The following is a 26272-nucleotide window of genomic DNA, read 5'->3' on the forward strand; positions in this document are numbered from 1 at the left end:
TTGAGTGTGTAGTGGTGCGATTGTAAAAATAGCTATCTCTGACTCTCTCACTTTCGTAGACATGGAAGGACAAGCTTCCTACGGTGCGGTTAACTCGGTTTTGCTTTGCGCCTGCTTTGTTCGGTTTTTGGGCTCGTACCAAAACTAGAAAACCAAAACCGCGGTGTGTGTCGTCACGCATTGGAAGCTAGCTATGCTAGCGTTTGTCATAAACGCTTGTTTGATTAAGAATTTGTACGATTAAAAATATTCTATTGGTGAAAATTGCGTTTTCAATTTCTTTTAGAAAACACATCATTAATAATACCTTGCTTTCATCATAAGATTTTTTGTATCAAGTCGATGTTGTGAATTGAAAGAAGTTATATTCTTTAGTAAGAAAGGCTTTATCTCACCCCTGGTGGGATTAAATCGGGTTTTTTTGCATAATGTTTTGATTGTTTTGACTGATTTTGGTTACATCAGGAACTGATAGTACACCGATTTACAAATTTATTGCACTAAAATCTCAGAATGCAATCCATATATCCCCAGTTGGCGGTAGCTACATAAAATCATTTTTTAAATATTTTTTTTTAATTTAAAACATAAAACTCTAAACTCGCCAAAGTTTGTCCATTGTCTGGTACAATTTTTTTTCGCTTCTTGTTTTTTAGACAGTATTAATGATTTCTTTTTCAAGCTTTTTTGTCATATTATATAAATAAAAAAAATATGAAATTAATCAAAAATTGCGGTTCATTTAAATTCTAAAGCTCATCAAAGAACAAAATATGAAATGTCTTTTAAACTGCCTAAAGACCGCTGTCCTTGTTCAGATTGAAGTGTAGCATATCACTTAAATAAAATGTAAACTTAGATTTAATAACTGCTTCAAAAATTTCCTGGGTTTCAACAAATATTTTTCCCGTTCCCCGGGAAATTCAAAACCCGGGAAAATTGAACGCCCTATATAGAACATTTTGAAAAAGTAAGCAAGACTCGATGCTTAATTTTCGCCTTGAGCTCATATTTTAACTAAAATCCTATGTAACAAAAAGGCATTTGGCATAATTAGTTTTCACTCACAAGTCTCAATATATTTGTGTGGACTGGGCATATTTGTACTTCTTTTTATCACCAAAGTAAATTTTTAAAAATTCGTATGTTCGAATTTTTGAATTTTTCAAATTTGTTTTCGAGGATCAACGAAGGAATCTTTCGCGTTTGAGTTTTGAATGGTGCAAAATCTAGCACTGGAGTAGTTTTTTTGAAATAATTAAAATTTTTGAAAATTTTCGAACATTGGTATGGCATGGTGTGTTTCGTAAAACAAAATTTTGATTAAAAAAATTGTCAAGTCTGATATTTAGCTCGACGAAAGAAAAGCTCTTATTTAAAAAAAGTCACAAAAAATCGATGAAATGCTTTACAGTCATGCTCGGTTTAGGACCGCATATGAGGGATGTAAAACCTTGCATACCCGAGCATGGGTAAATAACAAGGGAAATGCGTAATAATACCTTTCTCTGGTATCAATACCAAATTTTGGTATTCCTGGACCCTTTAAAATTTGTCTTGAGGATTATGCAAGAGCAAAATGTGGTATCATACCAATTTAAGGTATTGTTTTGATATTGCAAAATTGCAGAATTTGTCAATGGTCGAACACCACATTTTGGTATTATTTTGGTATTACAGTATTTTATCAAATTCCTCTGAAACTATGGGAAAATTTTGACCAATTTTGACAAAATAATTAATTTTGCGCTAAAATGATGTCTCAAAGCGAATGCTTTCATTGAAAACCGGAAATTTCAAACTTGATTTTAAACAATTTTGATATACCCCCTACAGAAATGACTTGAAATTGTGGAAAATTTTCTAAGTCAGGATGGCACATTTTGGTATTATTTTGGTATTAAAGTGTTTTATCAAATTCCTCTGAAATTATGGGAAAATTTTGACCAATTTTGACAAAATAATTAATTTTGCGCTAAAATGATGTCTCAAAGCGAATGCTTTCATTGAAAACCGGAAATTTCAAACTTGATTTTAAACATTTTTGATATACCCCCTAAAGCAATGACTTGAAACTGTGGAAAATTTTCTAAGTCAGGATGCCACATTTTGGTATTGAAAGGTTTCATCAATTTTCTTTGAAACTATGGTTTTTTTTTTAATTTTTGACTTGATAATTAATTTTGCGCTAAAAGGATTTGAAACCCAAAAATGTTAAATCTGATTTAATTTTTTTTTGTGATATACCCACTAATATTTTTTTCAAACGCGTTGAAATTTCTCTAAGTCGGGATAACCAAATACTTTGAAAAACGAGTCAATCAACATATTATTGAATTTTGGTGAATTTCAATCCAGTTTCATTTTAATAATACTTATTTTTCAATCTTGTTATTTTTCAGAAGCTTCAAGAACTTCAAGCACAGGCCGTTTATCAATGACAAATGCATTCGGTGTGGTGAAGAATATCACTAAGAACAACATGGAATCATCAGGTGAGTAGATTTGGCTGTTGCATATGGATCATTTCCGTTTTTTTCACTAACTGCAACTGCTGCACTAAAAATGGTATGAAAATACAAAATTTTGGTATTACTTGTGCGAATACCAGCGACCAAAATGTGCTCTTGGTTGCCCAGTAATAGATGGTAAAATACCATGAAATCATACCAAAATCATGTTTGTGGGAGACCACAGGAATACCAAAATATGACTTTCCAAGGGCGCGGGAATACCTAAAATTAAAACTATGGCAATACCAAGTTTTGGTATTCAAGCAATGTTCAAAAATCCAGAAGACCTCAACTTGGTATTGAAATGATTTTATTTTGTGCTATTATTTTACCTTTGGAATAACATGGTTTGGTATTATTGTGCCCTTCCACATACAAGATTTTGGTATGATTTCATGGTATTTTACCATCTATTACTGGGCAACCAAGAGCGCATTTTGGTCGCTGTTATTTGCCCAAGTAATACCAAAATTTGGTATTCCCGTGTTATTTACCCCTGCTCGGGTAACTGAAGCACAGAGCTTATGGGATTTTGGCTATATGGGAGACATTGGCTATAATCGAATGAAAAATCGTGCAAACATAAAAAAATTATAGTGTTTTGTAATCGGAATGATGGCCGCATTCCATTGTTATCATAGTTAAATGATTTTTTTTTACAAAAATACGTATGTTTCCTGTATTTTGAAAATGCAATTTTTTTACTGTGGAAAAAATCTCAAAATATTTGTTATTGCAATATGGGTATCAAATGATCGTGTTTTTGTCATACATTTCGAATGAAATATTTTTTTTTTGAAATACAGAAGTTTTTCACAAAACTACATATTTTCGAAAAAAAAAACTCAAAATTTCAGTTGAGTAACAAATGATCGGAACTTTTCCAAACATTTCGAATGTAGTAAATTTAGAAACTTTTAAATTTTGTGTATTTTTAGAAAATACGTAGTTTTGTGAAAATTTGAGTATTTTTAAAAACATGTGTTACAACTTTTTAGATGTATGAAAAAAACGCAATCGTGTGATATCCATATTGTAAAAAACTGTAAATTTGAGTGTTTTTTACGATAATATGTAGTTTCATGAAAATTTTGAGTATTTAAAAAAAACGATACTATATTCGAAATGTTTGAAAAAATCAAAATCATTTGATACCCATTTATAAAAAACTGAAACTTTGAGTAAAATACTAAACAATTTCGACGAAATGTATGAACAATCCCGATCATTTGATTGCAATAACAATAATTTTTAGTATACGAATCAAAACCGGGGCAGTGCAAATCCGAGACGGGCAAAACTGGGGCATGACTGTACATATTCGTCAAATAACTGAAGAAAATGTATAGAGAGACTTAAAATTGCTTAGTTAACCTAATATGTAACAACCAATAAAAAGTTTTCGAATCAAATCAACCAGATTCTTAATTTTCTTTCAAATAACCTCAAAATCATGGTGAAACTACATTTTGAAATACCGTAAACCGGGGCGACTTTGATAAGTCCAAAGTCTATGTACTATTTTCGAAAAAAGGTTTTCTATAATGTTTCGAAAAATAGTTACGTTAAAAATTCTCATTTTATGTTCCGGGGTGACTTTGATAGTCATAGTTTTTCTTGTTAAAATCAGATGAAAAGTGTTCAAACTTTTTTTTCACGTTAAATGTACCATCGCTAAGGTTCCTGACATAGTTTTTAAGAAAAAAAAAATAGATGTTTATATTTAGTTAACTATGTTTACAAGCTTTACAAGCTGTTAAGTAAAATTGTAAAAAATCGAAATTTTGCCTGAAATTTGTTAAATCTAGTATGAAATTTGTTCAACTGAAATTGCCTAGAAATTTGGAGATTTTTTTGAGTTACGTTTCAAAAACATATATTATTTAATATTTAAAAAAATTATTTACCTTCTCCTAGTGGAAAATTGTCAAACAAATCCGAAAATGCATTCCATTTTCCGATTCAAAATCATGTTCATAGAGAAAATCATGACACTTTGAGAAGTTTGGAATAATGCCTTTTATCAACATTTTCTTATTAATAGTTAACTAACTTTTTAAACTTTTCAATGTGTAATGAAAAGTTCTTCTTGAGGTACTTTGAGTACTTCTCTACCACGGTCAGTATGAGTTCAAAACATTCTGTACTCTTCATTTTGCGGAAAAATCTCATACCTATCAAAGTCACCTCGTTTTACGGTACTCTAAAATAAGTGTTAGCAGCTTTATTTAAATGTTAGGCTTGCTTTAAAAAAGTTAAATAATTTTAGTTGACATAATTACCCATAATTTCTTATTTGTTTTATTATTGTTTATTGAAATTGAATTGATTTCATGATCATATGATCAACCCTCGAAATTGTGATTTGTATGGAATAGTAGGGTGGAATCGAGTAATATGGGAAAAATATATCAGATCTACTCAGTAACATATGTTTGAGGTTCTTTCTGGGATTCAAACCCACTTCTCAAAATTTGGGAGCGATTCGTTGAGCTCTTGATTGGAGCAAAATGTAATAATTGTGTTTGGAAGTTTCTTTGGATTTTTTTATATCAATAATATTTATTTTTAATCATATTGAAAGAAAAAACAACAAAAAAAAAACAATAAAAATTTCCTAAGTAATTGTAAAAAATACAGCTATTGTAAAAAATACAGAGTACTAAAAATTGCTGCGAAATGCAATTTTACATTCGATATCTAACATTCCGTCAAGTAAAGCAAGCTTGGAATTGGTCTTGGCTTAAATTCTTAGATTGTTTCTAAGATGGAGATGATTAACATAAAATCTCATCAAATTTAGCAAAATTTGTCTCGCAACGATGACGTCAACTCATACGTTCATTTTCCCACTGCTTCGCGATTTCCCCTGAAAAATCTCCATACCCAACTTGTCCAAACTTGCCATCAACGCCCACGCGAAGCTTTTTATTAGCCGCGCTGTTTTATGTGCGTCGTCGTCGTCGTTGTACGCATTCTCGAATAATTATGAATGTTTAATCAGATCTACCTCGTGTCCCACCTGGTGTCCCGTAATTCGTTATTTTCCTCCAAAATGGGGGGGACGACGGGAAGAGGCAAGTTAGTTAGTTTGCGTTTTTTTTTCTGCCTTCCAGAAGAGACCCCGGCTTCGGGTACACGCCGACCCGCCAGCGATGGGAATTTAATTAGGATGCAATCCAGATCCAGCTATGGACAGAAAGGAAGAGGGGGGGGGTTGGACAAATAACGTACAAAAAATGAGTTGTACAGGACCCCGGGAACCCGCCGCCGAACGGGCACGTGCACTGATTTATTGTGGCACGACGGCCGTAAAACTGAAAACAAAATGAGCTATCGGAGGGAAAAAGGGCTGTAAACAAAATTCTTTATTATTAATGTGCCATCACAAAAGTGGACTTTTCAAGGGAGGGAGCGGGCAGATCCATGTGAATTTTGGCAGTGCGCTGATTGTCACGGATTTGGCCGACCCCTTTTGTGGTTGGTTGGTGGTTGGAGAAAGTGGTTTTTGAAAAATGGGATTAGGTTTGGGACATGTTTAGAATGCATTAGTTAGAGGATTATTGTTCTGGGATTGTACTTAAAAATGTCATTACAATCCAATCAAAAATTAAACTTGAAATCGCTTTCCAAGCATCAATGCTCTTCTGAAACTTCAAACCTTAAAGATTAAATAATTATAAATAAAAACATCTTATTGTGTATGAACATCAACAGGAGACATGACACGCAAAATTTTGCGGTGACACTGAGTCAACAAGAAACCAAAAAAAAAAAACAGTCAAAACGTTGCTCAAACAATTCCCCAAAGCCATCAGATTCCATCGCTGCGTAATTGTATAGCAAAGTCATCAAGCTCCGTGCTCCAGCCCACAGTACAAACACCTCAACCCAGCCCAGCCCAGACTTTCGGTATCAGCCATTTATCATAATGATTTAATCTATCCACCCTGGGCGTCCAACAACCAGAGCCGACTAATAAAATGAGCCAAAAATCCACTTACTATGCGTATCAAATTTCCTGATTATCGTTTCAATAAGGGTCGTCTTGGGAGCGACGTGTCCTCGTCTGACAGGCATTTTTACACTATTTTTGTTTCGCCTTTCTTCACTTTCACTACTTTCACTACTAAACTGCTGCTACTTTTGCTTCGGCTGCTTCTTCTTCTTCTTCGCCACTATTTTATTCTTGCTATTATTATTATTATTTCTATTTAACTTCGTTGCTTCGCTGCTATTGCTTCGGGGGTAATATATTTTCGGGAATAAGAAGATAAATTCACTAGAAAGAACGCTATTTTTCCTCTACTTGCTGCGGAGCTTAATTTTCTGCTACTTATTTCACTATTTTCTTTGGGTATTACTCTCCACTCGTGATTTTTTTTATGATCTCTGTCGTATAGTAGCGGGGAAGATTGTGTCGATTCTTCTCTCTATGTACACACTTATCCTTATTGACGACTTATTCCGCTTCTCTCTTCTCCTCCCTTAAGCACACTGAATTAGCACACTTTGCTCGATTCACACTTGGTCGGGTTTCACACTATTTCAAGAGAGAGAGAGACTTCATGCTGACTTCATGCTTCTGTTGTTTCACTGCTAAATCCTTCCAGTCGTCCCCATTCCGGAGTCGGCGATGGTTTCATTTCTTCTTGAACTTTCCTTCGACGGTGGCTTCAGCGAGCTCCAGCAGAACTCTTCGTTTAATATGCATTGCTCTCAGCAGCGGCAGGCACTATGCGATAACTACGGTGTCAACTTTTATCGTTTACTCTCTCTCGAAGAACACGATACTGCACTGCTGAAAGCACCTTTTGGAACACTTCCCAAATCGACGGTTCAGCAGCTATTCGTCCGTAACTGCAGATGAGAGAGGAAAAAAATCAACATCAAAAAATTGTGAGAAATAATTAACTTCGCAATATTCATTAAACATAGGTGTACGATATTTCACACGAAGAGCTTTACACTTGTGCACTTTTTCCGATTTTCTGGGGTTCATTTGTTTGTAATTTATTGATTGTTTTTGTTTTATTATTTTTTGGATGCAACCTTTCCCATCCTTCATCCCCTTTCCACCAAAATAGGCACACACACACAATCAACAGCAAAATTGGACGGATACCAGTGATATAAAAATAAAAAGTGCAGCAGAAATAGTCAGGTTGAAATCAGGGTGGCGACTAATGTTAAAATATTTTAATACATGATTCAGCAAACCTCTTTATATAACGTTTTATTTAGGTCTTTGAAAACAATCACTATGCGCCCCCTCCAAAAAGGTTTGCCTCTAAAAAGTTGATGGAGTTTCTATTTACTCTATCGCATTGAGTTGACTTTCGGTAAACTGAATATCAAAGCATCTATTAACCATCAATATTAATATAATTTCTAAGTAGTAAATTGAATGAACTTATCAAAACCAAATAATATCAGCCTTTATAATTATTAATAAATCAATGCCCGTGTGCTGTCTTGTGCTAAACTTTCTGGAATTCATATCTAGTTCGGAAAGGAGAGCACCAAGGCATCGAAATACTTTTTTTTTTTTTTTCATTTTGAACAGGCCTGCCCAACCCCCAAGTTACATTTCAGCCTTTATCAAAGCTGTCACAACCGCTATAAAAACTATCAGCCAAAACCAACATTAAAACCACTAAGTCGTAATAGCCTCCCCAGAACCCCGATAGACCTCTGTTAAAACCCAAAAGGACCTCCGCAAAATGTTGTCACGGCCTATTTATAAAACCTACATAGGAGTTCAAGGCTTTTCAACTAAATCCTAACAACATCCTCAAAGCCTTGATAAAACCTTTGTTAAAACCTAGTCAAGAGTTAAGGAAAATTGACATACGTCTTCAAACGTCTTATGCCAAATAGGTTTTACATTGGCAAAAAATAATTCCTTGGTTTGCCAAAATGGCGATGATAACTAATAGATATTGGAGGTAATCAAAATAATTTGAAAGCTTATTTCTCGCAATTGGTGGCTCAAATTTAGCTGCGATTGAAATTTTATTGATAAATAAAGGGGTAATTCACACAGCAGTTGCCCCGACCCCTCTTCGATTTGCGTGAAACTTTGTCCTAAGGGGTAACTTTTGTCCCTGATCACGAATCCGAGGTCCGTTTTTTGATATCTCGTGACGGAGGGGCGGTACGACCCCTTCCATTTTTGAACATGCGAAAAAAGAGGTGTTTTTCAATAATTTGCAGCCTAAAACGGTGATGAGATAGAAATTTGGTGTCAAAGGGACTTTTATGTAAAATTAGACGCCCGATTTGATGGCGTACTCAGAATTCCGAAAAAACGTATTTTTCATCGAAAAAAAAACACTAAAAAAGTTTTAAAAATCCTCCCATTTTCCGTTACTCGACTGTAAAAAATTTTGGAACATGTCATTTTATGGGAAATTTAATGTACTTTTCGAATCCACATTGTCCCAGAAGGGTCATTTTTTCATTTAGAACAAAATTTTTCATTTTAAAATTTCGTGTTTTTTCTAACTTTGCAGGGTTATTTTTTAGAGTGTAACAATGTTCTACAAAGTTGTAGAGCAGACAATTACAAAAATTTTGATATATAGACATAAGGGGTTTGCTTATAAAAATCACGAGTTATCGCGATTTTACGAAAAAAAGTTTTGAAAAAGTTGGTCGTCATCGATCATGGCCGTTCATGGTCACCCGCGACAGACACGGACGACGAAACAAAGAGAAACGCAAAAAGTAACTTTTTCAAAACTTTTTTCGTAAAATCGCGATAACTTGTGATGTTTATAAGCAAACCCTTATGTCTATATATCAAAATTTTGTAATTGTCTGCTCTACAACTTTGTAGAACATTGTTACACTCTAAAAATAACCCTGCAAAGTTAGAAAAACACGAAATTTTAAAATGAAAAATTTTGTTCTAAATGAAAAATGACCCTTCTGGGACAATGTAGATTCGAAAAGTACATTAAATTTCCCATAAAATGACATGTTCCAAAATTTTTACAGTCGAGTAACGGAAAATGGGAGGATTTTAAAACTTTTTAGTGTTTTTCGATGAAAATACGTTTTTTCGGAATTCTGAGTACGCCATCAAATCGGGCGTCTAATTTTACATAAAAGTCCCTTTGACACCAAATTTCTATCTCATCACCGTTTCAGGCTGCAAATTATTGAAAAACACCTCTTTTTTCGCATGTTCAAAAATGGAAGGGGTCGTACCGCCCCTCCGTCACGAGATATCAAAAAACGGACCTCGGATTCGTGATCAGGGACAAGAGTTACTCCTTAGGACAAAGTTTCACGCAAATCGAAGAGGGGTCGGGGACACTTTTCCCGATTTCGTGTGAGTTCGTAGAGAATTACCCATAGGGGAGATAGAGCCAAAAAAATCAACTCGCTTCATCATCAAAATTATTATTTGTAATCATAGTTTTTAATGATCAAAAATATGTTATTGCAATTCTTTGAAAAAAATGTTCAAATTATTTATAAAAACCAATCGCTGTATTAATTATATCAGAAATTTAGCAGTGAGTGTTTTCTTCAAATTTAAACCAAATTTCTTAGTTCTCTATTTTTTCAACCAAGATAGCGGTCAATTCCATTCAATCAGAATACACGTTATTTATGCACCGCTAGTGGTTTAAATTAATCTTTTTGCATGCCTTACAGCTAAAACACCCTTGGTTTTAAAGAAGCTTTCGATAAAACCGTTTGGCATGACATTGCCATTGGGTTTACAAAAGTCTCTTAAAACTTTCATAAAACCTTATTGAAAGCCATTTAGCTTTTGTTATCACAAGGTTTTATGTCCGAGGCATAAAACCCTGTTAGAACTTATTAATTAGCTCTTGCTTATTGGTTGCGGTGAATGTCCAAATAAAACTATTATGCAATCAAGATGCTACCATAAAACCTTAATAAAACTAGATGGTGGCCAGTTGGTTTAAAAATTGTTCTTGGGGCTTTTTTGGTAAATTTTCACATTTTTGATCGTCAAAATCACAAATGCCCATTTTTTCATAGTTTATTTGATGGATTCGATTCTCATAATAGTGTTTGGACTTTGTGTGGCCTACTCCAGTACATGTTTTAAAAATTATAATTTTAAGAAAAACCTTCCCTGTTCGAAAATATTCCAAAAACAAATTAAATTCCTATCAAAATCACCCCGGATTATGGTATTAATTTTGTATTGAAAGCTACAAAACTTGTATGGAAAATTATATGAACAAAGTAGACTTGACAAAAAAAAAACTAATTTTAATGTTCCACCCTGCCGAACTTCATCCCCGTCGAGTAACCAGCTGGGAGGAAGAAACCACCCCAACTGCCAAATCTGTTGTCCCAGCCACAGTCCGACCGAGCTGCGAGCATTTTCGCGTCGATTGGCAAATGCATTTATTTATTTTTCGCCTGTCGACTATAGTGCACCGAACGCGAAGCCTTCAATTTGGGACTTTGGACACATTGTTTACGAGTGGGTGGAACCAGATTTGTAGTAAAAATCCACCCACAAATTGGTTTTATTTTATATTTATTTATTTCGCTCTCTGTCTTTCTCTGTTTGATAAATGGGACGGCGAAATTGTTGATGAGCAATGAGGCAAGATAAAACGACTGTTGAGTTGTTGAAGTGTGATTTAAAGGGGAATTTATGGCACATTTGCTGAACCTTAAAACACTGATTAAGGGCTAATTTTCCACAGTGAAATGAATTGTATTTAGTCAAATTCCAAAGAAGCTTCTTTTTCCAGTAATCAGGTCACCGATCAAAGCAAGCCAAAGCACTTCCTTCCGCCAAGCACAAGCTCATTAACGTTCTCGTGGGGTAAACTTTCACCCCTCCGCCCTTAATCCTCGCCCTCCCGCAAACCCCCATTAAGCTCTCATTACGTGCAATTCCAACGCTAGCAAAGGAAAAAACTGAAACAAAAAAGAAAAACTTTCCGCGCGATTTAAAACAATAATTCCTGCTAACAAAATTAATGTACTGCAGTCGTTTTTTCGCTCTGAATTTTTGCCTGTTTTCCACACACTCGCATTCCCCCCTCACTTGGACCGGAAAACTTGCTCGTTGCTAAGAACACCTCCCCCCACACCCCACCAAACTTTCCCACCCTCTTCCGACTTCAGTAGGCTTTGGATGACCCTCCCCTCCTCCGTCGCAAAGTGGGCTTCTCTGCGGCTCTGTTCTGTCGCGCGCGCGATCAGGCCCTGGCCAAGTCACACAAACGGACCCAAAGACCAAAACCCAAAGCCTACTCGCATTTTATTTTCCCCGTGTCCTGCCACCACCACCGACTCCCCACGACGGTGGGGTGGCGGCGGCAGTTTGTCGTTTTGCAGCAGCAGCCTACTTTGGGTGGATTTGAGAGACGCCGCATGCTATGCCGGACTTGGCTGGCTTGGCTGCCCGTGCTAGGACTTTGTGTGAGGATGATGCTACAGTTTGGGACGGAAGTTTGAAGCACTTAAGATTTTTAAGGTTATTAGAATAGTATTTCGCTTGATTTATTTAAAAAAACCTAGAATTGAATTAAAATGAAAAAGATTCGAAGCATTGAACTTTATCCTTGACTTTCTTAAAAAATAAAGCAACAAAACATAAAAAAATATTCATTAGAATTACTAATACTGTAAGAAACCCATTCCAAATATACAAGTTATAAATTTGGGTTACTTTACTACAATATTTTTTACATTTTTGAACACAAAGCAAAAAAAAATTGGAATGTTAATGTTTTGTATTTATTACAATTTTTCATGAATTTTTAAAAACTTTTATAAAATTTACCAAATTTTTACAATTTTTTTCAAACTTTTGTAAAATTTAACAAATTTTTACAATTTTTTACAAATTTTTACAGATTTTTCCAATTTTTTAACAATTTTCTAAAAAAAATTACAAATTTTAAAATATTTGAACAAAATTTAACAAATTTCATCAAATTTTAACAAATTTGAACAAATTTATACAATTCATTACAATTTAAACAAAAACTTTAATTTTTAACAACTTTTTACAACTTTTTATAATTTTTTACAAACTTTTGCAAACGTTTAAAATATTGTTTTTTTAACATTTTTTTTTACAAAATGGTACAATTTTTAAAAATTCAATAAAATTGAATTCGAATTTAATGATTTTTAAAAGATTTTTAAGAATTTTAAGAATTTTAAGAATTTTAAGAATTTTAAGAATTTTAAGAATTTTAAGAATTTTAAAAATTTTAAAAATTTTAAGAATTTTAAGAATTTTAAAAATTTTAAGAATTTTAAGAATTTTAAGAATTTTAAGATTTTAAGAATTTTAAGAATTTTAAGAATTTTAAGAATTTTAAGAATTTTAAGAATTTTAAGAATTTTAAGAATTTTAAGAATTTTAAGAATTTTAAGAATTTTAAGAATTTTAAGAATTTTAAGAATTTTAAGAATTTTAAGAATTTTAAGAATTTTAAGAATTTTAAGAATTTTAAGAATTTTAAGAATTTTAAGAATTTTAAGAATTTTAAGAATTTTAAGAATTTTAAGAATTTTAAGAATTTTAAGAATTTTAAGAATTTTAAGAATTTTAAGAATTTTAAGAATTTTAAGAATTTTAAGAATTTTAAGAATTTCAAGAATTTTAAGAATTTTAAGAATTTTAAGAATTTTAAGAATTTTAAGAATTTTAAGAATTTTAAGAATTTTAAGAATTTTAAGAATTTTAAGAATTTTAAGAATTTTAAGAATTTTAAGAATTTTAAGAATTTTAAGAATTTTAAGAATTTTAAGAATTTTAAGAATTTTAAGAATTTTAAGAATTTTAAGAATTTTAAGAATTTTAAGAATTTTAAGAATTTTAAGAATTTTAAGAATTTTAAGAATTTTAAGAATTTTAAGAATTTTAAGAATTTTAAGAATTTTAAGAATTTTAAGAATTTTAAGAATTTTAAGAATTTTAAGAATTTTAAGAATTTTAAGAATTTTAAGAATTTTAAGAATTTTAAGAATTTTAAGAATTTTAAGAATTTTAAGATTTTAAGAATTTTAAGAATTTTAAGAATTTTAAGAATTTTAAGAATTTTAAGAATTTTAAGAATTTTAAGAATTTTAAGAATTTTAAGAATTTTAAGAATTTTAAGAATTTTAAGAATTTTAAGAATTTTAAGAATTTTAAGAATTTTAAGAATTTTAAGAATTTTAAGAATTTTAAGAATTTTAAGAATTTTAAGAATTTTAAGAATTTTAAGAATTTTAAGAATTTTAAGAATTTTAAGAATTTTAAGAATTTTAAGAATTTTAAGAATTTTAAGAATTTTAAGAATTTTAAGAATTTTAAGAATTTTAAGAATTTTAAGATTTTAAGAATTTTAAGAATTTTAAGAATTTCAAGAATTTTAAGAATTTTAAGAATTTTAAGAATTTTAAGAATTTTAAGAATTTTAAGAATTTTAAGAATTTTAAGAATTTTAAGAATTTTAAGAATTTTAAGAATTTTAAGAATTTTAAGAATTTTAAGAATTTTAAGAATTTTAAGAATTTTAAGAATTTTAAGAATTTTAAGAATTTTAAGAATTTTAAGAATTTTAAGAATTTTAAGAATTTTAAGAATTTTAAGAATTTTAAGAATTTTAAGAATTTTAAGAATTTTAAGAATTTTAAGAATTTTAAGAATTTTAAGAATTTTAAGAATTTTAAGAATTTTAAGAATTTTAAGAATTTTAAGAATTTTAAGAATTTAAAGAATTTTAAGAATTATAAGAATTTTAAGAATTTTAAGAATTTTAAGAATTTTAAGAATTTAAAGAATTTTAAGAATTTTAAGAATTTTAAAAATATTTGTGTTTTTGTTATTTTTTTTATTTTTATTAATTTGATTTGTTTTTAATCCAATCTCAAAATTGTCCCCAACTGTAATGCTTTTATGCGCCTTCGGCTGGCCAAGATATCACTAAATCACTTTTGTGGCGACTGAAATATTCTCTCGTGTTCACATTTTATTTTATTTTCACGTTTTGCAATAGATCCCAGCCGTGCTGGGCTGCTTTTTCTTACACAATTTTTCAATTTGGCGCTGCGTCCCAGAATAGAGAGCCGAAGCTGCGGTTTATCCTCTCGGAAAAAGGGAGCAGCGAAAAAATGCAGAATGCAACATCCCAGGCCAGTTTTTGGTCAAAATATTTTTCCTTTGTTCTCGAAGTTGGCGACTCGACTCCGGTTTTATGAGAGTTTAAAAATAGCCAAGATCAGCTGCAATTGCATAAACTGTGGTGAAATTTGAAAGCCATTTGAAGGCAGGATGTTTTGATGGAGCTTTTTCGGGACAAATTAGATTCTTGTTTTTATGAAGGAGACATGTGAATTAAATGTTCATCCCCGTCAAGGTCACAAACATCATTCTGGGATGACGACTGCAGTTTGTGCAATATTAGCATTAACTTCATGGTTTGTGAAACAGGACATAAATATTGGAGAGTTGGCCACAAACTGAAAATACCGATTATGTCTTGACTGAACATTGATTTAATTTCAAGAACTCTGTGCAATGCTCTTTGTCATGTTGGTCATGTGTAACATACCAATTACTAATTTTTTATGGAATTTCGATAAATAGTAAAAGAAGATATTTTTCTTTATTTTGTTTTGCAAAACGTGTTGGTATTTTCATCTCATTTCTTAAGCTCTCGGCTCTTATTTGTCTGCTCAAATAAAAGCTCTCATTTGAATATGCAGCAGGCAGCAAAAGTGAGTTTCTGAATCATTCACAGCCCCAAATCTCGCTCCCATCCCTTGGCCATAATGCAGCAGCCGCATGCGCGAATGAATCAAGAACAGTCAATGAGGCCAACCCAAAAGGAAAGGATTCTCTGCAGCAGTAAAAGCCATAATAAAATTCTTTTTTTTCGGTTTGGGTGTGTTTGCGCGCCAAATTCAAATCGATCTGGACAGGTTGGTGGAGTAAATTTTTAAAATTTAATAAAAAAGCATCCTCGGCACCACCACCCAGGAAAGACTTTCACTATCGCTTGGTTGCAAAATTGTGGCTCTTAAAACGTTAAAAGTGGGAGGAAATTGGATTGGCGGTTTGAGGACGGAAATCAAACCAATGGGAACAAAAAATAACACGAAAAGGAAGTTCATTACAATTTCATATCACACCGTTTATATTTGTGTATTCTCGTGTATCACTCATAAAGCTTTTTCGGAAGTGTCGAACAAAGAGCATAAAAAGAGAACAATCGCCGTGCAAAAACGGAAAATGAAATGAAAAAAGTGGTGCACGAAATGACGGCCCAGGACGAAACGACGAGGAAGGTTTCCCCCCCACCAAAACGAACAGGACGAAGGGAAATGTGCATATAAAATGTTTAAATATTGAATGCAATTCCACACCGGGTTTGCCTGCCTGGCTGCCTGCTGTCGTGGAATTATGCTCAATTTTAGAGAGTTGCAAAATAGACAAAACGAGATGTCGGAGCGTCGTCGCAGTTCCAGAGTCGAGACCGACGGTCGTTTGTTAGCCGTCGTCGTCGTTGTCGATTTGACCGTGTGCACTAATAGTAGCACTATGGAAGCACTTTTTGCCATGCCATGCCGTTTGGGTTGTGTTGTGGTGGTGGAACATGCTGGCTGGTGGCAGAGTGAAAACTGGTGAAACGATATACTCCGTGGCGCCTCAACAGCAGTACACTGCTTTTTCAAAACATGTGCGTAGGCTGGTTCAGACTTGAAATTAGTCGTTTTTTTCAATTTTTCATATTTTGAATGATTCATTTTCATAATCAATTATTTTTAAGTCAATTAAGGCCGTGGCATTTTTTTCAGTTTATGTCATTTTTTTCTAAATGATGAGTGTAACTTTGCAATCATTTGACACCTTTATGCCAGAAACTTAAAATCTTTGCTTAAATTTTCAAAAATCCCTCATTTTGGGACAAATTATTTGAATCAGTGTTTCAAAAACTGTAATTTTGAGTATTTTCTCAAAAAAAAAAAAAAAAAATTTGTAAAGAATATTACTAATTTAGCAGCCAGATTAGGTGTTGTTGTTGTTGGTGTAAATTCATTTATTTCTGGAAGCTTCTTCTTTATCATTCGCTTCCCTGTCATATCAATATTTTTTCTACGATTCGTTGTTTCTTGAAAAAAAATGGTTATTTTAAACCTGAAATTATTATTTTTGTAAAAAATCGTAGTTTTATGAATTTTATGAAAATAATTTATATTTTTCTAGAAAGGTTTTTTTTACATATATGAAGAAACTTATAATTATAATATTGGTGAAGGTGTAACAACCAAATTATCAAGAATAAACATACATTTTTAAACTCAGATATCTTATTCCTCTGTCATTGCCAAAGAATTGACAAAAAATTTCTTTGCAATCCTGCTTATTTTTCAATAATTTACATCTTCCCTCGGAGTTTCAATTTAACATAAAAAATCTCATATTAATTGCAAAGAATAACACGCTCTTTTCAAAATCGGTTAAATATTCCACTAGAATAGCTTTAAAGCACTTTTTTCATTCTAATGCTACCAAGGTTTTGCTTCAGGGCCTATCTGTTCAAAAGATTTCAAAAATGTGAGAAAATGAGCCTCAAAGAATGGAGAGTTGATATTTTCTGCATTTTTTTTTATTTTCTTAATTAAATATTTTGTAAAAGACAGCAAAATTCGTTTTATTGTACAACTTCGCCGAAAACACTAAGGCATCTTAGGTTCCGCTTTTGAATATATTTTTTCGATATTTCAGAATAAATTGAACCGTAGAAAAACAGTGCCCCTAAAATCAAAAAAAAAAAAAAAAAAACTTCCACATTAACGATCCCCAGGTCTTTTTTGGTCTCTATTCCAAGTTTCTGCTCGAACCTACACCCGAAACTGGACAGCGCTAGTCCGAGAGAATAATGGCCTCGAGACGAGAGAATAGTGGTACCATTTACGGACACGGAAAGCACTGCTCAAGATGGGCGGGAGAGTTATTCTCTCGAGGTTCATTTGCAAAAAAAGTTCATCAGTCAAAACAAAAAAAAATGTATCGACTACGGGAATCGAACCAGAGACCTTTGACATACTAACAAAATAGTGGAATCGCGTTGCTGTTTTTAGACCACGTTTTCCACTTTTTCTCTATCGAAACCGACTACTTTATCGACTTCATTTTGCTGGGCGAGATAGGACGCCGTCTATTTTTAGACGATGACTCAACACTTTGCCACACTAGCATTAGCATTAGCAATAGCATTAGCAGTAAAGGTCGCACAATTCCGGATGGCTGCACAACGCTTATCTTGCTGTTTAACTGTAATCAAACGTATGATAGCACTAGACTCTCATCCGGTTATAATATTCCAACACGGGAGTTACCATGTTTTCATCTTTAGATGAGTGTGTAATACAATCCAGTAAGATAAGGGGCTCCTGGCCGGTACCTTGCTAACCTCGGGGATGAGAAGGTATGTTAGTAAACATCTATCTAGAATGCGCAGAGATCTCTACGTCACCTAGTGGTATAGATGTTTGTAAGGAGGTTTTGGACTCAATGTTAGTAAATTGATAAGTTCACAATCTGTACCACCACCAAATGTCCCACCACCAAAGATTCCACCACCATAACCACCACCAAAACATTAGCACAATTACCACCACCACTTCCACCAGTTGGACCAAACAATAAACAAACATGAAAATAAAGATAAATAGAGAATAAAATGTAACGAAAAACAGGAAAAAAACAGATATCGCTTGTTGGTGTCCAAAAATATGTTGATTCTCAGCATCTGCTAGATTGTTCGGGAATTCCTGGCCCAGGACGACGTAATCACCGAAGAGTGAAAAAGGTGATAGCAATGTGTTTTGTGCACATGGATTTACCCCCCCCCCCCCCCACTCACCTCTCGTGCATGACAAAACAAGAAAACCTTCACCCGGTGGAGAGATGCGACCATACGCTTGCACAACAGGAACATAATTCAGCACTTTGCCACACTAGCACTTAAAAAATCCAGTAGGCAGTCGACTCGGAATTTTGGGTGTAGGATTCCGAAGGCATGAATGAGGAAAGCACCCAATTTCTTTCTCTATGACAAGGAACTTTCCACCCCAGAGTTCAAACTGACGACCTTTGGATTGCGAGTCCAACCGCCTCCATCGATGCCACCGGAGCAGGCTTGGTTTGGTGTGCTGTTTGCAGGGAGACGTCTCCCACACCTGGAATGACTTAACGGCCTAACATCAATCGAGGCTGGGACCGACGTTCTACTACCCTATCCGATGGAAGGTTGGAATAGATGGAAAACGAACCCATGATCTTATTATAAAGCGAAAAGGAAAATATCCTTGGTTTAATTTTCTATAAGCTTCATGATATGGTTTTATTGGAAAAACGAGTTGTTTCTAGTATTAACCCTCTACTGCACATCTCAGGAAAATGGTCTAAAAACATTGATGCCGGCACGTATAGGGGATCCATCACCAAATCAGCAGATAGATATTCCATTTTTTTTATATTTTCCAAAAATATCGCCAACCCAGTGAAGTTTTTCGCTGAAACCAGCAATTTAGTTTGTTTGTATCTGACAGCAAGATATCTGAAGATTTTTTTTGCTGTCTTCAGCGTAGTTCTCTAATAAATTGAAAAGTAGTCTACTGTAACTGAAGTGGTACAGTTTCGTAGAATAGATCCTTCAATTGATATTTAATAATAATCATATAGTGCTGGTTTATAAAACAAACAACAATTCCAACGCGTAAGTACACCAAATCCCTGGACTGAAGGGGCTTGCAAACTTGTCATGGCAAACAAAATTATGTTTTGAATGCTTTTCTAGCATAATTTCACTCATTAAGAAATATTAGCTGAATTCCCAGATAATTATTGAAGCATCGTTTAACACAGCTTCTAGTACTGTGTTGACGTTAAAAAATCTGCAAAAAAGAGCTTCGATGCTGTGCAGACAACGGCTGGCCCAGCGAAAAAAATCCACTTGACTAGCAGGTTTTCAATCAAAATCAACTGAACAATCTCCTAGTTTATTATGGCACAAGAGACTGCCGTCCAGCGATGGAAGAATCATTATCAAAAGAAAATCTTTTGACGCAAGAAAAAAAAATGGAAGGGAACATGTCTCTTCTCTCTTGCTCATGAAAGATCGGTAAAAGGAAAGGAAATTTACAAATACTCTTTAACTGATTAATTATCTCCGAAATGTTCGGGAGCGATTTTCTTTTGCGTTTTTCGCCTCCTTTCTCTTTCGCGGGTGAAAAAAGATTGCAAGTGAAAAAGATTTTTTTTGCAATTATTTCATCCCTGCTGTCGTCGAAAAAACACCAGAAGTCAGCGAAACAAAACGCTGAATCAGTACGAAGAACTGCTGATCGTGCAAAAATATCCGCTGAAGCAGCGCATTGGCTCCTAAAATCTGCATAAAAAACTCCTGGTTAATTTTTGAATCCGACGGCTATTTAATTAATTTTACTCCCCCAATCAGCTACAAATTTTACTAAACCAGTAGAATTTGTTGCTGGTTTGGTCAAATCCGCCCGGCTTCCAGAAAAAAAATCTCCGATTCCAGAAACAAGCTATTTTGACGCTAGTTTTAGTGAAGTTTATCGCATTTTGACGATAGACTCCCGTTCCGTGAAAACGCTAATTAATCAAACACCTTGCCATCGAACCAGCCTAACGTCAACAACATCAACAAATAATTGCGACACAGCAGCGCTGGCTGACTCGCTGGAATCGACTTGGGGCATGGTGGGAAGCCACCGGAAGGAAGGAAGGACGGAAACAGCTGTGTGATTCGGCTTGAGTAGAGTCGAGTCGAGTCGAGTCGAGTTGGTGGGCTGGCCGTGACAAGAAGGTGGGACACGCCAAATAGGGGAGGGCGGAAAAATTATCACCACATATATGATGAACTCATTTCCTCTGGCGTGTGGTTCTCCGATGAGGTTCGTTCCATGGCGCGTTGTGGCCATCGACTCATGAAAAAAAGAACGTTGCTGTGGGTAGTAAAATGATCTGTGGGGTGGTGCGGTGGGGGGACATGCCGTTGTCGTTGGGCTCTTTAGTATTGACAAATTTTCCCAATAATATGTCGACACTACTGCGCTGGGTTCGCTCGTTCTCTTTCTCATTCTGTCTACTTTTGTCGTTCATTTCTTTTGGCTCGTTTTCTAGCAATTTTCCATCCGACTACCAAGAGACCAAGAGGGGGAGGGGGGTCCATTCGGTGGGAGGTGCCGCTCTGGCATGTGACACGTTCGTCGGTTCACGTTCTTTCACGTGAATATTCTCGACAAAGGTGAGGCAAGAGGGTAGATGGGGATGAGGAGGTTAGTTAGCTTTTCGGGGTTGATATCTTTGTGCCTTTTGACACCTTGCTGCTACTGCTGCCATGCTGTTTGTGCTTATGTAGAGGTAAATATCCTGTGCTGGTGCTGGGGACATGTCGTTTCGGCAGCAGTGAACACTGGCCCTGCCATCAGGAGATCGATTTGAATAATAACTGGCCGTGGTGTTGGTTCTGTTCTGTGTTCGTACGGTTCTGGTTCCACTGGCATAAAGATAAAGCATGGCTTTTTGCTTTGACAGTGTTACTAAAGTGGAGCAGGCAGAACAATCAAACTCCGGAGATTGACGAGATAAGTGGAGTTTTGGTTTATCTGTCAGGTTTTTTAGAGTGACAATTCGTGTCAAAAGCTTGAATAAAGTTAAATGTCAGGAAACGGAACATCATGCTTGGTCACGATATAGATATTTGAAAAACGTCAAACTTGTTTTTTACTACTGCTTGTGATAAAGCTGAATTTTATTCACGTTACTGAGCTAAACGGTAATACAGCAATTCCCCACGAAAACAGCATGATTCGAAAAAAAGTTTGCCGATCGGGCTCCAATCTTTTCTGGGGGTTCCTTGGCCGAAATAATATTTTTAGTATTTTTTTGTTTGGCCATAAGGGTAACCTACCCCGTGTTAGGGTGGTCAAAAAAATGGCAATTTTCGTCATTCAGGATATCAAAATTTTTGTAATTGAGATAGGCAACTTTTGGTACCCTAACATGTATAGGTCATCGCTGAAATTTTAAAGTTATCGCAGTTTTAGTGAAAAAAGTCGATTTTTTCCCGTTTTCGTAAATTTTCTATTTTTGCGCGTGGCGCGTCGAAAAACCCAGTTTTTATTTTCAGAAAATCGTATCTCAGAGTATCGAAAACATTACTCCACAATTTTTTGATATGTTATGTGAAATTTCTGAGGAATTCGATAAAAATATTTTCAGACATAGGCTCTTTGGTCCCGAGACCTTCAAAACAGCATTTTAAGTTTTCATACAATTTTTTCAAATGTTAGGCTAGATTTTTGAAACTTCTTCCTATTTTTCCTAAATAGCCAAACTAATCACCTTTCTTTTGCGTCTTAGACAGCTAAAATCAGATAAAATGTCGCGGAGATATGATTTTTTGAAAAAAGTGTTTTTTGCGAAAAATGACGAAACATGCCATTTTTTGGAGCACCCTAACACGGCGTAGGTCACCCTTATGGCCAATTAAAAAAATACGGGTCTTATTATTTCGGCCAAAAAATAAAAATTTGGAGCCCGATCGGAGAACTTTTTTATCGAATCATGCTGTTTTCGTGGGGAATTGCTGAATACTACTCTTTATTTATATTTTTATTCACTCATCCACATAAGCAGTTTCTTAAAAATTTGATAATTCATGATCAAAAGCTGATTAAAAAAGATTTTAAGCATCAAATAAGGAGATAACATTCATAATTGTCCAGATTTCTCATTCGGAGATTTTTCTTGCTAGATTTTATTTTTTTTCTGTAATCTTTTTTACAACATAGCGATATGCGAATTTCTATGAACAACGGTTTAAAACAAGCTTGAAATACATTTCTGCCCACACATCACACCCGTTTGTTTTGAAAGGTGAATTGACAAAACAACACAGAAAAAAAATTGAATTTTGGAAGGTTGAAAATTTGATTGGTTCACTCACAGTTGGGCAACGCCATCCGACAGAATAAAGAACACGACCTGATAGTATAAAGGATCTGTGAACGGACACAGATGATAAATTCCGAGATTGCCGAGAGCGTTTTTTCATGAGTTCATTTAAAAAAAATTCATCAGCCAAAAAAAAGTGCCGACATCTAGACTCGAACCCAAGACCTTTTACATATCGAACAGCGCCTAGGCCGTATCGGCCACCAAAGTTGGATTACTATGAGATGGGCATTTGGCTTTATAAGCCACTCAATAGGATAAACTGTTTCAATTAACAAATGAACAAAATTTCGTGGTGGTTCACCCGCAAAAGGTATATTCTTCCATTTATTTTTGGTAGAGATATTCACGGCTTTCTACTGTGGATGTTGAATATTATCTCTTTTTTTGAGTTATTTTACCTTTAAAAATATGTAAAACCGTGAACCTTGTGAAAATTTATCAGGAAATGATGAAAATTCTCCAGTTCCTGATGTATGATTTCACATTTTTCTTGTCAATTTATTACCATTATTGCTTGCTTGTTTACTTTTAAACTGATTTCCACTTGATATCCGATGAACATTATTTTTAGAAGCAAATATGCCAAAATCAGTTTCCGATGGAAATACATTCTTTTCCTCTAGTTGATACATTTCAAAACAGTGCTGAAAAGTACTACATTTCAGCACTGTTTTTTGTGTAGGCCGTTTCATCTCTCCCGAAGAACAGGAAAAGTTGACAGTTTCATAGCGGAATTGCAAAAAAAATTATCTCATGAAAGGCAACGATGTTAGTTTTTCAAAACTGTTTTAAAATCCATTCTAAACCCTTTGTGGTGAAACAAACAAAACGTCATTGCGATGTGGACAATTATATAAAACTACTAAAAAAAATCGTCAAAAAATCGATTTTTTCAGCTTTTTATTAAATAAATGCTTTTTTTATTGAACGATGTTGGACACCATTTATAAAAAAATAGAGTTTAATTTGACATCCTAAAATGATTTTTGGAAGATGTCTTTCCTCCAATTTTTAAATAAGGTCAAAAATTAGTTTCAGGAAGTTTCGAGGAAGTTTCGAAAAGTTACCCGACCGCTTTTGAACATTAAAAATCGTATCAATAGTTTCAAAGATATGAACAATTAAAAATTGATGGCCGAATGTGTAGAAGCTAGAAAAACTCATTTTTCGTAATTATGATTTTTGCAGGCTTATCCCTGCCAACAAAGTTCGGATTAACGGCAACTGTTGAGAAATTCTCAGCTTTTCAAATTTATTTTTTCCAAAGATGGACGAGGTTGGACAATTTTTGTAAATACACACAAGATTATAAATTTTTAAATGCACCAAAGTTTTATAATTCAATGTGATTCAAGTTAAATAATTCATATTTATTATTTGACTAGAAAATCCTTAACAATTTCTTTAAAAATCTAAAATAGCATAAGCATTTTTAGGACGCCCCACCTCCGTATACCTCCACAACCCTCCACATCTGTTTGGAGTAGCTGGATTAGACCTTCATCCGGAACAACAATCTAACATGGGGGACAACATGTTTTCATAGGAGGAAAATTCCCGGTTTTGTAAAAAATCCCGGGAATTTCCAGGATGGATGCACTAGTCAATATTTCAGAAAATTTTAACCTGAAAATTGCTTATGTTTAATATAATTCAAAAATATTATTTAAAGCTTTTTCGAGGGAATTTCCGATACTTTCCAAAAATCACTATTTTCAAAACAATGTAGCTTGGAAAAAAACAGAACGTCTTTCATACCCAATAGCTAAAATTTTGGCACTTATGTCCACTAGAAAAAAAACCAAAATATTTTTTTTTTATATTAAATTTAAAAATCCGTGTACTTTTTTTTGAATTGTCCTAATCGCAACCAATCCGATCAGAAAATTTTCGATTATTTTCACAGAACTTTTCTAGGGCAACCCCCCGGGGCGACCTGCAAACAAATAAATAAATTATAAATGAAAAAATTAACTACGAGCATAATTACAGAACATTGAATAAAAAATGAGTTTTTGAATGTATTTTACAAAAAAAAAAAAATCAAAATACTTTTATTCGTGTTCAAAACATGCTTAATATGGTTTTCAACGCAGGAAAATTTATTTCAGGTTGTGTACAATTTCATGAACTTTTTAAATTTTTTGGTGCTCTCAGATTTTTTGGGCCGATTTTGGAAAGAGGGGCGACATTAACTTTCAAAAACATTTGCAACGGTCGTAGTGGAAAAAGTAAAAGAAAACTGACAGTTCGTTAAACCTAGAGCGTTCTATTTCCCGGGGTACAAATTTCCCGGGAAACGGGAAATTTTCAACCAATTTCCCGGGTAATCCCGGGAATTCCCGGGAAATTGAAATTTATTGAATTTGTTCTAATCTCGGATCTGAATCAAATTTTGCATTAAAATTGAATAGGACAGCGTCTTTAATGGTTAAAATAAGTGTAAAGATCAACTAAAAGCTTGACTGCATGTAAAAAATCATACAACTACTAAAAAATGTATATTTTTTAGCTCAATTCATATAGTACATCAAAAAATGATCTCTGGTATTTTTTGTTGAGAAGTATTTTTTCATCAAAGTGTTTGGACAGTACGTAAAATGAATCCATACTCCACAATCCTAAAATTTCTTTAAAACTTGCTTCTGTGATGAGTTTGAGAGAGTATGGTTTGTCACATTAGGTTAAAACTAATAAAATCATTCAGAAATTTTTTGTTTCATAGCAAATAACTTTTCTAAACCAAGCTATACTAGTTTCAGCTCTTGAACAAATTTGTTAAACTTTTTAGTTTTTCCATAAAATCAAACTTCTCGTGTTTGTTTTACTTCAAACAACTCATTGTTTTCACATTTTTGAAGCAAATTTTGAAACTATGTTTGCATTGCATTGCAAAGTAGTTTTCAATTTTTTTAATGGTTTAAACATGATGACTACCACTCTCCAAATTTTTTTCATGTTAAACCCTCTAACACCCATTGTTGCACCAGTACTCTATAATTCTTTTATATTAAATTGTTTTTTTTAACGAATTGCAAAACCCTTTTTAAAATTTTTAATGAAACCAATTCAATTTTCATCTAATTTGATCATGGTAAACAAAAACGTAAACAATCTCAATTTTTCTTTGGCGGCAAAGGGTTTAAATATTCATTCCTTAATTTTATCAGAAATATCTTGATATTAAATTGAATTCTTTCCTTTTTTTCTAGAGCATTTGAAAAAAATGAATCCCAAAAATTAAGAAAATTTAGACTTCCGCTTGAAATTCGGGAATTCCCGGGTTTTTTCCTCGGGACGGGAAATTGGACGCATTAGTTTAACCGTTTAAGGCTGCTTTTTTGATTTTATTGAAAATCAAAATGCCAGTGAGACAATTAACCCCTTGCAAAATCCTTAAAATATCAAAAGGTTTTTTTTTACTCATATTTCCTCACTAGATTTACTGACTAGAACGAATTTGATGAACATTGAATTTGTATTTGTATTTTTTGGGAAATTTGAATTTAAACTAAACATTAAGTTGTGTTCTGCTGCAATAGTTTTCAACACATATTTTGTTTCCTTATGTCTTCTTTTTCTTTTCCATCGACATTAAATTGAAAATATTTGAATTTTGGATTTATATTCTACTGTAAAACCTCTCATCCTATGAAGTCATTTCGCTTCGTAAAAACCGGAATGTCTCTATATTTTGCACATAAAAATTATCTCCCCGGGTTTTATTCCCTTCCAGCAAAACTATCTTATGGCAATG

At 33.7% G+C, this 26272-nt stretch overlaps 1 protein-coding gene across 5 annotated transcripts in view; it reads right to left on the reverse strand.

The window, feature by feature from the left end:
* LOC6043936 (potassium voltage-gated channel subfamily H member 8) overlaps window positions 1-26272 on the reverse strand; it is an 84892-nt gene that overhangs the window by 56801 nt on the left and 1819 nt on the right. For all 5 annotated transcript variants that reach the window (XM_038259135.1, XM_038259132.1, XM_038259133.1 and 2 more), the window contains exon 2: window positions 6518-7373. In XM_038259135.1, the coding sequence (XP_038115063.1) occupies window positions 6518-6593 (76 nt within the window). In that variant the 5' untranslated portion in view covers window positions 6594-7373. The remainder of the gene's footprint in view (window positions 1-6517; window positions 7374-26272) is intronic.

This window comes from Culex quinquefasciatus, chromosome 3 (genome assembly GCF_015732765.1).
Source record: "Culex quinquefasciatus strain JHB chromosome 3, VPISU_Cqui_1.0_pri_paternal, whole genome shotgun sequence".
Lineage (NCBI taxonomy): Eukaryota > Metazoa > Arthropoda > Insecta > Diptera > Culicidae > Culex > Culex quinquefasciatus.